The 15,506-nt window shown below is 50.1% G+C and overlaps 1 protein-coding gene across 6 annotated transcripts in view; it reads left to right on the top strand.

The window, feature by feature from the left end:
• fne (ELAV like RNA binding protein found in neurons) overlaps positions 1-15,506 on the top strand; it is a 193,154-nt gene that overhangs the window by 99,993 nt on the left and 77,655 nt on the right. For all 6 annotated transcript variants that reach the window (XM_089550369.1, XM_089550373.1, XM_089550375.1 and 3 more), the window contains exon 2: positions 8,066-8,299. In XM_089550369.1, coding sequence (XP_089406495.1) covers positions 8,066-8,299 — 234 coding nt within the window. The remainder of the gene's footprint in view (positions 1-8,065; positions 8,300-15,506) is intronic.

Here is a 15,506-nt window from a genome sequence, read left to right as displayed (position 1 = left end):
CAGCATGAATAAAGGCGCATCTCGTGAATGCATGGGCTTCATAAATAAAATAAAAGGAGTAAAGTCAAGAAATGGAAACAAAAAAATAAAAAATAAAATAAACAAATATAAAAACAAAATAAATACAATATGTGAAAATAAGAATAAAAAATAATAAAATTAATAAAAGGAGCAACAAATAAATAAGAACAAAATATGAAAAATAAAAAAGTAAATAAAAACAAACAGTGCGCCAGGAAAAGCTTTCGCCTTGCTGCACTTTAGAGAGCCAAAGTGCCTCCTCAATTTTTTGAACTTAACCACTCCGTTGACTTCAGAGACAGATCTCATTGACATGGATTTGGCCATGTTCTCCAACTAGAGCTTATACTTTCTTCGCAATGCTTTCTCGCTTATTCCGAATCCAGGCGCGCCTACAAACCAGATTGCTGGGATCCGCACAAAAGAAGGCGCGTTTGAAAGGTGTGCGAAACCACGAATGCACGTGAATATAGAGCTTACAGTGATGCTGCATGGTCAGAAGTTGTTTTAATGGGTGCTAAAATTCTCCTGCTGTACTAAGCCTTTGCGCTTTTCCTTGCCTGCTGTTATTTCTGTTACCTTCAAGAATTTTTTGGGGTGTTCGGTGTGTGACTGTAAAAACAACTCTTTGTGAGGAAATTCGCTGCAGAACACTTCGATATGATCACCCGCTTGCTGTTGACCATGGAGGATCTCTTCACTTAATGCCGATGGTCCATCATCTCAAAAAAAAAAAAAAAGAAAGTGGTCAGGCTCGCGTAGATCGGGCATATGGACATATACGGTAACACAAAAAAGCAGGAGGAAGTTGATTTGCATATTACCGCTTCAAGCCGGGCTCATAATCGCGGCATGGTGATGAGCCTTGATTGAGCGAGTAGCTCGGTTTCGGCGGAGAGCATTCGCCAACTCGAAAAAATATGTTCAAAGGGCGACGTGGGCTAATGGATCTTTGCTCGACTCTGCTCTCCGTCTGAACGCCCTCGCGAGAAGGTAGGGATTTAGAGCGATATAGCGTGTGTGCTGACATGGCGGTTGCGAGAGTTTGCATTGGTCGGTGATGGGCTTTACACTTGAGAAACATATTCTTACTTTATTTATTGAGATGAACATAGATGGAGAGGCTGCAGCATGCGCTGTTGTTCACAACACGTCAGTAATTGTCACGTTAAAGAGCAAAATGAATAGCTGATGACATCATCGTTTATTTTAGAGGTGGGGGTCAAGGTTGGGGCGGGGGGGGGGGGGGGGGGAATGATAGTTTTCTTGGCCGCTTAAAGAGAAAAGATTAATGGTAGTAGTTAGTGCGCATTTTTTTATCGCTTGGTGCTTCAGTAGTTAGGCTCTGCCGCAGCATTAATAAGCTATGCAGGAAAGCTAGCTTTGACGAAATCGCTCGTTGGCCTGGCCTGTGGGCTGGAAGAATGTTAAAAAAAAATGTTACTGGCCCAAACTGCAACCTAGCAATCTGGGCACCAAAAACAGCTTAAAGGTGTGGCATAGTTTTCTTCGCTGCTTAAAGAGAAAAGATAATTGTAGTTATTACTCTGTGTTCTTTTACTGGTTGGTACTTTAGTAGTTCGGCTCTGCCGCTGCATCGATAAGCTGGGCAGGAAAGCTAGCTTTGACGAAATCGCTCGTTGTTTTGGCTGGAGGGCTGCAAGAAGAATGTTTTAAAAAATGTTACTGGCCCAAAGTGAAACCTAGCAAACTGGACACCAAAAACAGCCTTAAGGTGTGGCATAGTTTTCTTGGCCGTTTAAAGAGAAAAGATGATAGTAGTTATTATTGCGTGTTCTTTTACTGGCTGGTACGTTAGTAAATCGGCTCTGCCGCAGCACTGATAAGCTATGCAGGAAAGGTAGCTTTGACGAAGTCTCTCGTTGTCTTGGCTGGAGGGCTTGGAAGACGAACGCTAAAAAACAAAGTTACTGGCCCAAACTTCATCCTATCAAACTGGACACCAAAAACAGCTTAAAGCTGTTTTGTTACGCTCGCTATATTTGCTTTTTACATTGACGTCGTTAGCGCTCGAGAAATGTCTCGCTACTTTAGCGTTCGGCTGGAGCTGTGTCGGCTAGGAGCGGAGACTGCTCAGCTGCTTGCAGCTTCTATAAACACGGCGGTGTGTGGCTTGACACCGGCCGTTCGGCTGAATTGAGCTCGGTTGTTTCAAGCGAAAACGGCCAACGTTCAACACGGCTGGCCCATAAGAAGCCGCTAGGACAAACGAGCGCTGACAGGCGGTCCCAGTAAGGGCTGAACGTTGGTTTAGGAGAAGTTCTGACCGGGTTGCTCAGAACGGTTTCATACACAACTCTGAAGGTCCACTGGGCTAAAAGTTGCACTCAGCTACTTGACGAGGCCCAGGGGCCATAGTAGAAAACAGCAGTCAACGCAGGCTTTAACGGATAAAAACTACACATTCATCAAACATGAAAGAACACGATATTAGTATCAGACACACACATCAAGAAAAAAAAATCTCTCAAAATACGGAAGCACACAATACAGGATAATTTAACTCATTTAAGAAATCATAATCAAAAGTCATAAACCAATAAGAGATTTCAGCATATCAGGGTGACGCGTATCGTTTCAGCTGAGGTTAAAATTTTTTTAAATTCTTACGCAGTGTTCCTTGAAATGGATAAGGTTCGAGCTGAACAGGTGTTCTACACCTTTCCGAATAATCGGACTACATCTACCAAGAGTAATTAATGAGGAAAATGATAGTTAAAATTCAGGGGGCACCTTGTTTACGTAAAGTGCTGTGAGGCGAAAGCGTTTAGCGCGGTGTTGCTGCTTGTGTCACTGATGTCTGGTTGAGATGTTAATTGAATACAGAATTGTTAGTGAATCTTAAATGCTGGAGACACTGGAGGGCGTTTGGGAGGCATCCGTCTGATTCGACGCCTTTCTGCAAACACTCTCCAGCGTCCTAGACAAGGAGAACTTCATACGCGTTGGCAGGAAGTGGTTTGGTTTGGTTTGGTTTGTGGGAGTTTAACGTCCCAAAGTGACTCAGGCTATGAGGGACGCCGTAGTGAAGGGCTCTGGAAATTTCGACCACCTGGGGCTCTTTAACGTGCACTGAACATCGCACAGTGCACGGGCCGCTAGAATTTCTCCTCCAAAGAAATTCCGCCGCCGCGGCCGTGATCGAACCCGCGTCTTTTGGGTCAGCAGCCGAGCACCTTAACCACTGAGCCACCGCGGCGGCCAGTAGCGTTGCCTTAATAAAGAAAGAAAAAAGCCAGTAGCGTTGCCATTAACACGTTCGGCTGTGGAACGGAAGGATGGTGGTTCGAATCCCATTGTGCGCAATGTTTTTTTTTTTTCTGGTCTGACTAGAAAAAGCGTGGCGCCTCTGGTGACAACCTTCTTTCGACGACGATGAGAGATCAAAGGCTCTCGCCTTGAAATAAGCAACTCAAGCCGCCGTGGGCTGAGTCTTCCGAGAGACTGCACTGCCTCGAGCGATGGGTGTTCGTCGCGTTGTTTACCACTGCGTGCACCGGAGGCCCCGGGCGCTGCAGCTTCTCGCGCACTCCAGCGCCGCATCGCTCGATCGCATTCGCCCGCCCGATCTCGGGCAAAAAGGCGGAACGTTATTCCGAGAGCGAGGCTCCTTTAAATAGCTCTCGACCCGACTACGTCACACAGCCCACGCTTGAGCCCCGCTTGCCGCCGACACCGGAGCAGTAGGTTCGCTTCGCTGCACGGCAGGTGTGCGCTGAGGAGTAGGCGGCCGCCTGTCATGTCTGCCGGGGGCCGCGATGAATAAATCACGCGGAGACGGCGCTATGGCTCCGGGGTGTATGTGTGTGTGTGTGTGGGGGGGGGGGGGGGCTTTGTTGACGACGCGTGCTCCTCGTTCGCTCAGCTGCAGCGGAGTGGCGTAGATAGGGCGTGTGCATCCTCTCACAAGAGCGCTATCGGTGTGGGCGTCGGGTTCACGGGCCCATATTGGAGGCGTTGCAGGGTAGGTGGTCGTGCTTGCGCCGAGGCGTTTTCAACGGGAGCTCTTGGCTATAGATGTGGCGCTGGGCTTTTATAGAGTTTGTGTGTGGCACCGAAGCTTTCGAGGTTAAATGCTTAAACGCGGAAGAGCATTTCTCGGCTCGTCAGTGGCCGTTCCTCCGACGAGACGGATCCGTACCGGGTCCAGCGCTAGCCGCATCACAATGCGTACGTTGGCCAGAGTCCTCTCTTGGCAAAAAAAAACTCACAGAAAAAAACTAAAAGTGCAAATAGAGAAATCAAATAATAAAAATTAAAAAAGAAAAATAATGACCGAAAAAGGGAAAATGAAGGGAGAAAGAGAGGACAGGGAAAGGCTTTCGCATTTCCGCTTTTAAGCAGACTAAGCGGAAGCCAGTAATTTCAACATTTTTCCTGCATTTACTTGTCGGACATTTACTCCTTTGTGCACCTTCTCCACACTGGCACGGTTGCCATGGTGGTGCAGTGGTTATTGGTGTTCGGCTGCTGACCCGAAGGACGCGGGTTAGATCCCGGCCGCGGCGGTGGAATTTCGATGGAAGTGAAATGCCAGAGGACCGTGTACTGTGCGATGTTAGTGCGCGTTAAAGAACCCTGGGTAGTCGAAATTAGCCGGAGCCCTTGACTACTGCATCCCTCAAAACCTGAGTCGCTTTGGGATTTTAAACCTCTTAAAACCAACCCACACCGGCATCGTGGCGGTGGTCTTTGGGCTTTGAGCATGCGCCTCTTAGCTGGGAGGTTGAAGATTGGATGCCCAATGCCGCTCGCCGACTTATCACCGGTTTTCCAATGGGCAAAACCTTACCCTAGCTTGACGCTCCGCGCTACCTTTGGGGTCAAATGCGGGGAATGTAATAAAGGCTTTTTCACACATTAGCGTGCGAACTAGAACACATTATCTACGGTTCTAATTGGCCAAGCTATCTCCGTGCCTTATAAGTCCAACCACCATCATCATCAACCGCCTCATCAGCTCCCCGGAATACTGGTAGCTCTGAGGAACGAAGATTCGATCTATTTATGGCGGACGATAGTTTTCTTTTGGTCTACAATGGCTTGTTGTGCGCGGGAGATAGACAAAGGCAAGGACTCAGTGCTGACGTCTGTAGTTTAAAAGTAACGTTATTAGACACGCGTCTTCACTGCGAATGACTCGGGTGAAAAAGGCAATGGAACGAATGACTGATGGACGCAGAATCTCGTGAAGAAAAAAAACGCGTTTTTTACACCATGATCGCCCACTTAGTGTCCTCACGCCTCGTTTGTTTGCAAACGTGCGGGAAACCTGCAGTAATTTCCCTGTTTTCCACGCTGACTGGTCCCGTTTAGTCCGGCTCCTACGGGGATTGAGAACCAACAGTCTGCAAAATGCTCGAGTGGCGAAGCGGGCGGCTGTGTGCCTGGTATGTTTGGTAAACACGTCGCCAGGTGGCAGGGGGCGCCGTCGTGCCCTATCTCGCTGCTTTTTAAGTAAATTTCTACAGAAATCAATTTCCCTACACCCTGAGCTTGGCGCATGATAGCCTTAGATGCTTATGCGCCACTAAACCCAACACAACACAACTATCCCGCTCTTTTTTGTTGCGAAAGCAATACTACTCGCACTTTCAGTTACGGCCGCAGTTACGTTTGACCTTTACCGGAGTGAATATGGGCGACCAACTCGCTACTTCAGAGAGCCCCGCGGCAGTTACGGTGTGTGTTTGCCGCGCCGCGCACCTGTGGCGCTACTGCCGCTCTGACGTCATACCAGCTGTAGATTGTTTTCTTTCTCTCAGTCGCAACAACATCAAAGACAAAATATTAAAATAAATTACCGAAGACGCTTTGAGTCGTCGCGCAGCGGCGGCCGGTAGCCACGCGTGACCTGTAGACGCGGCGCACTGCGTTCCTTCAGTTGGAGGCGCTGTGCTTTTGCTTTCGCAACCTACCAGGCTTAACCAAAACTAAGCGCCCGCCTAATTTTTTCGTATTGTTCGACAACTCACGCCCAGCGCCAGCGTTCGTCGCTTGTATTGTAGTGAGTGGCTTCGAAAAGAAACGCGAGTTGTTTTTCAACGACGATAGGGTTTAGCCGCTTTCTTAATTAATGAGCTCGCTGTTTGCGGCGCACACTTTACGCATAGTGCAGTTCACGTCGTAAAGGCGGGCACGCGAGCGGTGGCGTCGCTTGGCGCTGTTCTCGGTGCAGTCATGTTAGCACAAGAAGGCATTAGGGATGCTTTGTTACCACTCTTATGCGTTGTGCGCGCATGCTTGAAAAAGAAAGAGAAAATAATTGGTGTGTGAAGAGTGGGGAAAAGAGTGCGCGATTATTTCTAGGTAGTGAACATTCTTATGGAAAGCTGAAGGAAAGACCACAAAAAGCCGTCTCTGGGATGCTTTATGCGTTGTGCGGTTTTTATCATCAGTACGAAGCTAGGGAGAGCTCCACGACCTTCACCTCTTTTTTTTTGGTGTCTGTAACTATCGGTCGCAATTCTTCGTTGGTCGCCATGTGGCCGTGCCGAGAGAGGTCGAAACGGCCAAGACGGGTCCTTCTCCGTAGTTGGCGGTTTTATTTTTTTTTTAATGCCTATTTTGCACACGCCCGAAACCCCATCGGCTCGACCGACCCGACGACGCATAGATATCCGGTAACGTATGCGAAGGACCATACATATGCGAGAGGCTCAAGGCCATTGGTAACGATGTTCCCGCGGACGCGTCTCTGCCCGAAGCCAAGAACAAAAGACAGTCGACGAAAGTAGGTCGGGGGGGGCTTCTTTCCTCGAATGGTTGCAGGAGGAAAAAATAAACAAGTATAAACTGTATCCAGAACAAACGCAAGGCTTGATCAATCAGTGTTTGCGGCTAGAACGCCGAGCCGAGGGGGAAAGACAGGGGAGCGTCGTCGTTGCGGATCTGTTGGAGAGGATGGGATTAACCGCCGGGCAGCCAGCGGTCCCGATATAGAAAGGCTGCCTGCCCGGCCGCCGCCACGGCCTTCGTATACGGCGCAACGAGAGTCGGCGGCCCTGCTCTCCATGATGATGTTTCCCCGTCGAACGAGAGGCCTTGGCCGCCGCCGCCGCAGGCGTGCGATGGTCGGGTTGGGTTGCGTAGCAAGACCGCCCTCCCCCTTTTACCCTCTATCTTTCTCCCCACCACCCTTTCTCGCTCGGTGGTTGTTTTCCCCAATTTTTCCCCATTCTCTTACGGCCGCTCGTTTCCGCGTGTGTCTTCCGCTTCCCGGTTTGCTTTTCTTTTGCCTCCCTTTCGGGCTCTTTCGGGAACGAGAAGCGGCTGTAGCTGTAGCAGTCAGCCGTTTCGGAAACGGCGCGCTCGCCCGCGGTCGCGGCTAATGCAATGCACTTCGGGCTTTTGCCTTCCTTCGGGAATCGATGCGCCTGCCATCCCTGTTGTATGGAAGCCACACTATTTAAACGCAAGTGTGTGATAGTGTGACACGGGTTCCCGTCTGTAGTACGCTTTACGCAGCTGCTTCGCCATTCATGTATCTGTGTACGTGTTTGGTTATAACCTGCCGTCCTTGCCCGCCTAGTTGCTTATGGGTGCGGGAGGCACTCGGCCGTTTTGTTGCCGACTGCTGATTGTGGCGACCTCTGATGGTAGCGGTGTGCTGCTTCCCGTATGGGCGCTGCTGTAAATGCAGAGCGCATTGTACGCCTTGGTTTATTGCCTCGAATGTCACACCGCAACCTCCCTCCCTTCCCGTATAATGTTTTAGGGCGGGTGCTTTTAGGACATGACGTCATCACATAGAAAGGTCACATGACCCGTTATTCATCACGTGAAAAATAACTTATTGTTGCAGTTAAATATTCTTGTAACTGAATGCCTTACACACAACCTTATATGTATTCCACACGTATACCTTACACAGTGAGCCCAGCTCTCCTGAGAGACTCGAGTGAGTCATGTATCACCCGCATGTCACCCCCTCGTCTCGCTTCCCCTCTTTTCTAAGTGTTGTGCCTTCCTACAGGTGGCGTGGCAGTACTTGATTTGCCACCCTTCTTCTCTCACGGTGCAGCTTCCCAAATGAATGGCATGGACACCGGTCCGTCGGTGCAGTCGTCCCAGCAGAACGGGACGCTGCACGGCAGCGGCGGCGTCTCGGCGCAGCAGCAGAGCTCGGCCGAGGACTCCAAGACCAACCTGATCGTCAACTACCTGCCGCAGACCATGACCCAGGAGGAGATCCGCTCGCTCTTCTCCAGCATCGGCGAGGTCGAGTCCTGCAAGCTCATCCGCGACAAGGTCACCGGTAAGACCTCTTATTGTTATTGCTACCAATTCAGGGTGGCTGCGTGTTCGAACGTAGTACAGTCTTTGTCAAAAGTAACCAGGCTGCATGGTTTGCTTCTAGCTTGTATAGTGGAGACCTTGTGGCTTTCCTAAAGATCGAAAGGTGTTGGAAGGTAAGAAGGCCCCCCCGTCCTTACCTTTAACGACATTTCAGCTTCAGAGAAATTGTAAGGGCTCCACTGTACGAGCTAGAAGCAAACCATGCAGCCTAATGACTTTTGACAGCGAATGTGCCTCACAAACGACGCTGTTGCATACTTCTGAAGGCATAGAGACCTGTTGCGCCTAGCATGGGGGAAGGTTCCAGGGTAACATATATTAGACATGCGGCTACGAAATATTTTGTGTAGGCTGAACGGTACAGCCTTGCCTAACAAACATACTGTGCTTAACGCTGGCAATCCAAACTTTGGCAACTTTGGCTGAGGTCTGACAAGGATACGGAAGAGATAACTTCTCGTCTTGTGTACTCGGTTAATTGCTTTCGTCGTACTATACTTACTCGAAGGCGTGAACTGCGGTCGGAGAGTACATTAGATGAGGCAGGTCCTCTTTTACAGCGGTTAGCCTATGGGCAGAGTTGAACGGCGTCCGCGCTGAGCCGTAGGTACACACTCTGAAGCGATTTGAATATGCTCACTTTAAGGTTAACCTATCCGGAATGGAGGGAATTATGCGGTTAATTTTTTGGAGAACGGCTGAAAGCAACGCAGGAGCTTAGCTGTAGTCTTGAGAGAAGTGTGAGTTTACAGTCATCCAATATTTCAAGCTGTACCACACTACCAGGGAGCGAATTTGCCTAGAATCCTGCTTTGTAGGATGGTTGAAAAGCCGGTGTTGAGAAAAATGTTTCCGTAAAAAAAAGTGTCGTTATGAATTGCGAAGCGAAATAGACATTTTGTGTCGAAAAGTGTTTCATTTTTCAAATGTTTGAAGTTTAGGCACATAAAGCTTAACGGCAAAGCAGCTACTTTTTTGTCAGAAGTGTCTTTGGGAGCTAGAAAGTGGGGAAAGAAAGTAATACTGGCAATGTAATACATAAGCAAACCACGATGGCGTGAATGCATTTGACGCGCACCTCCACCTCGCCGTTTTCTTCCAGCTGGCTTTCATGAGGTCCATAATAGTCTCGACGTCGACGTCGCCGGCAGTTTGCATTTAGAGCCCCCCAAAAAAGCTATACTCAGTTGCAAAATTTGTCACCGACAAATTAATTCTCTGGTGCGGAACGAACATCAACAAATCCTCAAAAAGCTAAACATTTACTGCACACCTCAACTGAGTGGATTTAAGCTCGATCTTTAAACATTTATTTGCCAAAATTAATTCTCGAAAAACGTACCAAAATTTCAAAATTCTTTGGAAATTTCTGTGAAAAATGGCAGTTGTCAGGCTTTAAAACGCTTTATAGGCGCAAAACGAGTTTCATGGACAACTACCGCCCCCTAGTGTTTAATATTGCAACTGACGCAATTGCCGACCGTAACTCGTCTTTGACGGTGGGAGCACCGCAACATCGGGCCGGACGAGTGTCACTCGTCATTGCCGATATTGGTGCAATCTTCCATGACGAGCACAGCTCGTCGTTGGTGCTCATAGGTTCAAGCCCAAGGAGCGTGTGCGTTTGCCTACCTTTTTACTCTGCGTAACGTCGGACATCCGCAGGACACGCGAGGCACCCGTCTCCTCCGCAAACTTCGCGCAGGTCATCACAGTTCCATTTCCTGACCCAAAACTGCCCGTCCCTTTTCCGCGGACCTACTCGAGACGGCCCTTTCGTGAAGCGCGGCTTCCTCTTTTCGCACCCGTTTTTTTTCTTTCACCCTTCTCTCGAACTTCCTTGCTTCCCCGTTCCTGCCTCGACCTCGCCAAGTTTGTTTTTCCCGCGTGCTCGGCAAAAGCTTCTCCGCGAACCGGCCCGTACTACGTTTATAGGAAATTCTGAAGGGCCAAAAGCCCTGCTCCATATTTCTCCGTCCCACCGTCTACGGGCGTTGCTTGGGTCTCGAATATATATTTTTACTTGCTCCCGCCCATTTTCATATCCCCGTTGGCCGGGCATCCGCTTGGCACCTCGTTCTCGGCAGGCAGGCGAGCAGCGCACTGCGGAAATTGGAAATGGGAGCTCCCGTTTCTTCCCCACGCGTCGTAGGGAATACTAGCTGAGAGGCGGCAGGAGAGGCGCGCCATCCAACTTGGCGCCACTGCTCTAAGCTCCGGGAGAGACAGCGCGCCAAGGAGGAGTCCGGCCTAAAGGTGGAAAGGGCGCGAAGGAGGGAAGTAAGAAATGGCGGGAACGGGAAGGGCGCGAAGGTGCGACGGGATAAGAGGGACAGTCCCTGGCGCGTTTGGCGCGCGCGCGCTCGCATGAGCGTAATAATGCGCCCTCCGGTGTCGCGTTTCGTTCGCCCCTAGACTGACCGTTTTGTTGACCCACCGCCGCTGACGTTTCGCTCCGGTAGATGGCGTTGGCGGCGTGGAGGCGTCGTGTGTTTGCTCTGGAGGCCTGGGCTTCGGAGATAGCGAGAAGGGATGTAGAAGGCGGTCCTGGGGGATTTGTGGCGCGAAAGGGGGGGGAGGGTAGAGACCATGGGGGGGGGGGGGGGAGGAGTGCAAGGCCTGTGTAGGCGGTTCGTGTCACGGTGGCAGGAACGGGTGGGACGGCGCCGATTCTTGCCGTCCCATTAGCCCGAGAGCCGAGGCCCAACGCCGCGGGGCTCCTCGCTGGCGCTGGGGATTCTCCGCGAAACTGTGTGGTCAGGCTCGCCGAAGAAAGCATTGCGCGGTTTTCGAGGAATGGCGTAGGTGTGCCTTTCTTTTATTGTTTGCTCTTGTGATATTACTTGTCCCCGCCGAGATGCTGTCGGGAGTAGTGGCAGACGTCCAGTTGTTTTTGTTTCAGGACTATCAGTATGAGTGAGCGAATAAATTCGTTGAGGTGTGTAATTTGATTTCAGATTTTGCGGTTGGCTTTAATGTCATTTTGCTGTTTCTTTTTATTACGCACTGCTCTGAAAAGTTCTTTTTTTTTTGGTTTCAAGGTGAGTTGATCTTATTTGATATCCCGCGAGCCGATCTCCGATTATAATACTTTCCTGGTCCCTTCAAACTGAGTTCGCATTTCGTTCTTCCAGTTCGGGCTTCTGATTTCGTGGCTTAATGGTAGTCTTGCGTCTTAAACCTGGCTTCACTGTCGGCCTTCGACCATGCTACATATGCGGAGACTGCGTTCTTATTGCTCTATGCCAGCCGTCTCTCCAGTATTTCTGCTACTTACAATCCGTTGAATATTGCGCTCCTAAGGGGCAGCCTCTCAATTTTGTGCAGGATTGCTGTAGTCTACCATTTCCTTTTGCACTTCAGATGCCAGGTTGATGGAAGTCTCATTACCTCTCAGTAGCCCTATAAAAATGCCTTGAATCCTCCTAGGGTGTTTTAATTAGAGTCCCCTGGCATTTACTTATTCACACATTACAATAATTGAATATTCTAGCTCTCGCCATGTGCACATTTTTAAGAGCTGGACACTGAAGACAACTAAAAAATCATTGAGTGCTTGCCTCTTTGTGGTTATGTTTTCTTTGCAGCACAAACGTATTTCTTTCTTAAAAAACCCAATTTAACGAGGACCTGATTTTTCCGCCACTTGATTCGAACTGGTCACGTATGGACGAAAGATGACAAGGTGATCACAATTTTCAAGCGAATGGTCTATTGCCCTGGCATTTTCTTATTCATACATTCTGATAATTGAATGTAATGCGAAGGCAAGATAACCGCTGGACCTGAAGGGTAACGGAGTGGATTCCAAGAGAAAGCAAGCGTAGCAGGGGACGGCAGAAAGTTAGGTCGCCGGATGAGATTAAGAAGCTTGCGGGGATACAGTGGCCGCAACTGGCGAAGGACGGGGTTAATTGGAGAGACATGGGAGATTCCTTTGCCCTGCAGTGGGCGTAGTCAGGCTGGTGATGATGATGATTTCGACGGTGGAGTAGCCTGTATCATGGATCCGCGCCAAAAAAACCAGCTTGGATTGTGGAAATGGCCGTTGGCTGCGATACCTGTGTTACATTTTTTGTGCTTTCTTTTTAACGCGACGCATTCTTTAGCTACCTCAGCCAGACTTCGCGGTGTGTCCGGCCTCTTAACGGCGCTCGCCGCAGCTGGACCAATCAGAGCGCCACACTCCGCGCATGAGCACTCGTGGCCGATGTCATCGCGGGCAAGCCAGCGCTTGCTCGCCGAGCAGTAGGCCCGTCGGTGCTCCGCGGCTGTTAACTACTACTAGTCGTATTACTAGTACTAGCCGTATTAACTAATACTAGTCGTATTAGTTAAGCCTCATTAAGTCTCGTCGTATGCCGGAACCACTGTCCGTCGCTGGGACCGGTGCTTACATGTACGATGGTCTTCATGCAATACGAGTTCGGAGTGTAGTGTTTTGGAGCATGTGCGATAGGCTGTGGTTTACGTCGGGCCTCACGAGCTTACAAGGACGACACCACGAGGAACTCTCATTGCGTCGTTGCGTCCGCGGAGTGATATCATGACGACTACTGTGGCACCTCAAAGACAACCAGCGCAGTAGTTTCTGCAACGTTTTCTCCTCAGTAACCCCTTTAAGCCTCTCATGCAAACCACTGAGAGCTTATGTAAAGCCGAATGAGATGGCCAAGGTTATCGCTTTTGTGTTGGACGGAATCATTAATTGTTTGTTGTTTGTTTCGTGGAGTGCCGGTCCCTAACCAACATGGCGGTCCTGCTAAACGGGCCGCATGGCTTCTCTATCCCGATTATATAGGGGATAGAGAAAGCTTGGGAACTGCAGTTTATTGGAAAAATTAAACCGCAGTGAAGCGCTTTAATCCTCGAAATATCTCCTTTTCGGTGCGCGGGTTTCACGTTGCACATGGAAGCCATAGGCAGTACGTGTCTGCATTTGCGCGGGCTTTCGCTCGTCCAACCAAACTCGCTTTTCCATCATCGGCTTTCCTCGCGCTGTAGCGTTGAACTGCTAGGTGGGTTAGAGGTTTCAGCCCATGATTGCGTATAATATAACCGCGGTTACTTTTCGTTTTCATTTTTTGAAACTCGGTAGTGCAGTGGGCGCGCCGTTTTAGTTTTTTTTTCTTCTTTTTCAGCACTGCAGAGCTTAGCGATGACGGAGTGGCCGCATTATACTTGGAGCCGGCCGCGGCGTAGTCGTGCTTCCTGCCGGTAGTCATAGAGATCCGACCGAAGCAAGCAGTGAGGTGGGGGGGGGGGGGGGGGGGGGGGGGGCTCGAATAACCGGCCACTGTCGGATCGATTGGGCGAGGAAATGGTGAGCGTGTGTGCCGCAGCGCATTCAGAAAGGGATTTCGCCGGTGGCAGGGAGAGACAGAGAAAGAGAGAGTAATGCGGCGGTCTACACGGACTCGCTGGTGGCCTCTCCGTAATCGAAAAAGAGGCCCCGAAATTTGAAGTATACGCGCGCGCTGCTCGCCTTTTGGACGGAGTTTGCGCCGCATGTGAGGGGGAGTTCTTTATGGGAAGCTGTCTCTCCTTCGGCGGGTAGCTGTGCGCGGGTGGTTCCGTGGGCGTGGCGGTGTTGCGGATGGGAATATGATTGGCAGACGCGGCGACGCGATCTGCTGTATGTGGCGTCGTCGGTATAGGTTTCTGCAGGCCTGAAAAAAAAACGTGTTTGCTGCGTGTACGGCCTGGCCTTGCGGCGTGTTTCGGTTGTGTGCTGTGTATTTATGTCGGCGAGAGATTGATGGCTTTATAATGAGCTCGGCTGAGCGGGGAAAGAATCGTACTGTGTGGCGCGTAGCGGTCGACGTTGCTTCCGCTTTAGAAAGCTGACGTGCGGCAAACTCGTTGATGGAAACAAAGCTGGTGATGACACTCTGGGCGGAAATAACAGGAGTGCTGATTTTTTTTTTGTTGCAGTATGCAGACTGTTTTCTTTTCTCTGTTGTTTAGTTTTCCGGTGTTCTCATTTGCAAGCGTTGGTAACTCCAAAAGCCTTGAGAATTGGGCGAGTTGGTGCTAATTCATACTGCTGTGGCACCACAAGGACAATGACATAGACGGAGTGACGACAACGCAAATGCTCACTAACAACTGGCAAAATTTATTAGAACCACAAAATATAGAAAAAAAAAACAATGGTTACATGCGCAGTCCAGGACAAGGTTGCAAAATTGGCAGTTGTTTAGCTTTGGTTAAACCTGGAGGATTGCGAAAGCAACGAGGAGAGAGAGAGAGAGAGAGGGAGAGGCCATGGAGAGCGCGCGGTAGCGGCGGCGGCCCCGGCGCGCTAGCCATGCGCCGCTACTGCGCATGCGCAACTGGCGAGCGCGGAGGCGGCAACTCTGAGTCACCCGCGCAGCGACGGCGGCGGCGCGCCGGCTGTGTGCCGCGTGACGTCACTGCTCCTCGCGCATGCGCAGTACGGCCTTGCCTCAGCTCCGCGAAATGGCTCGGCGACTCGCGTAGCGTTGCTTCCGCAACAAAAGCCTTCCGTATAGGGAAATCGGTTGATGAATGCGCGAGTCCGCCATCATTGCTGCTACTTGACGCTGAGGTTGATTATCTTGAACAAGCATTAAATTCGTGGTAACAGGTAGATTCGTGGTGCTGTAACACTTGCAATCGCCGGGCGCTTTTGCAACGTTGTTCTGGACTGCGCTTGTAACCGTTTTTTTTCTACATTTTGTGCTTTTAATAAATTTTGTCAGTTGTTATTGAGCACTTGTGTTGTCGTCACTCGGTCTACGTCCTTGTGGTGCCACAGAAGTATGAGTTAGTACCTCCGTCAGCTTATGGAGCGGTCTTGTTTTGCTTCACGTTCACCCAGCGATGGCTTAGATGTTTAAGCGTTCTCCTCGTGTATGGCAAGGGCGGGGTTCGATTCCCAGCGTAGCCGGGCGACCTTGCCCTATCCCCTGGCCCCTGCTAGCGTGACATGGTAGGAGCTACTGACAGGAACAAGGGGAATTGACGGCAGGTAAACGGGGTTAACAGCGATGTCATGAGTATCGGTCCACGGGATTGGTCGGAGGGCTTGCTTCGAATGGCATTCGCCGCTTCGTTCTTGAGTTGTATTCGACTCGAGCCGTGGAGTTCTTGGATAAACCTTCCCGCTCCACAAAAGTGTCGCTAACAGAAAAAAAAATAAA

This window comes from Amblyomma mixtum, chromosome 1 (assembly GCF_055824585.1).
Source record: "Amblyomma mixtum isolate Tamu chromosome 1, ASM5582458v1, whole genome shotgun sequence".
Taxonomy (NCBI): Eukaryota; Metazoa; Arthropoda; class Arachnida; order Ixodida; family Ixodidae; genus Amblyomma; species Amblyomma mixtum.
This window is presented reverse-complemented; position numbering and strand designations above follow the sequence as displayed.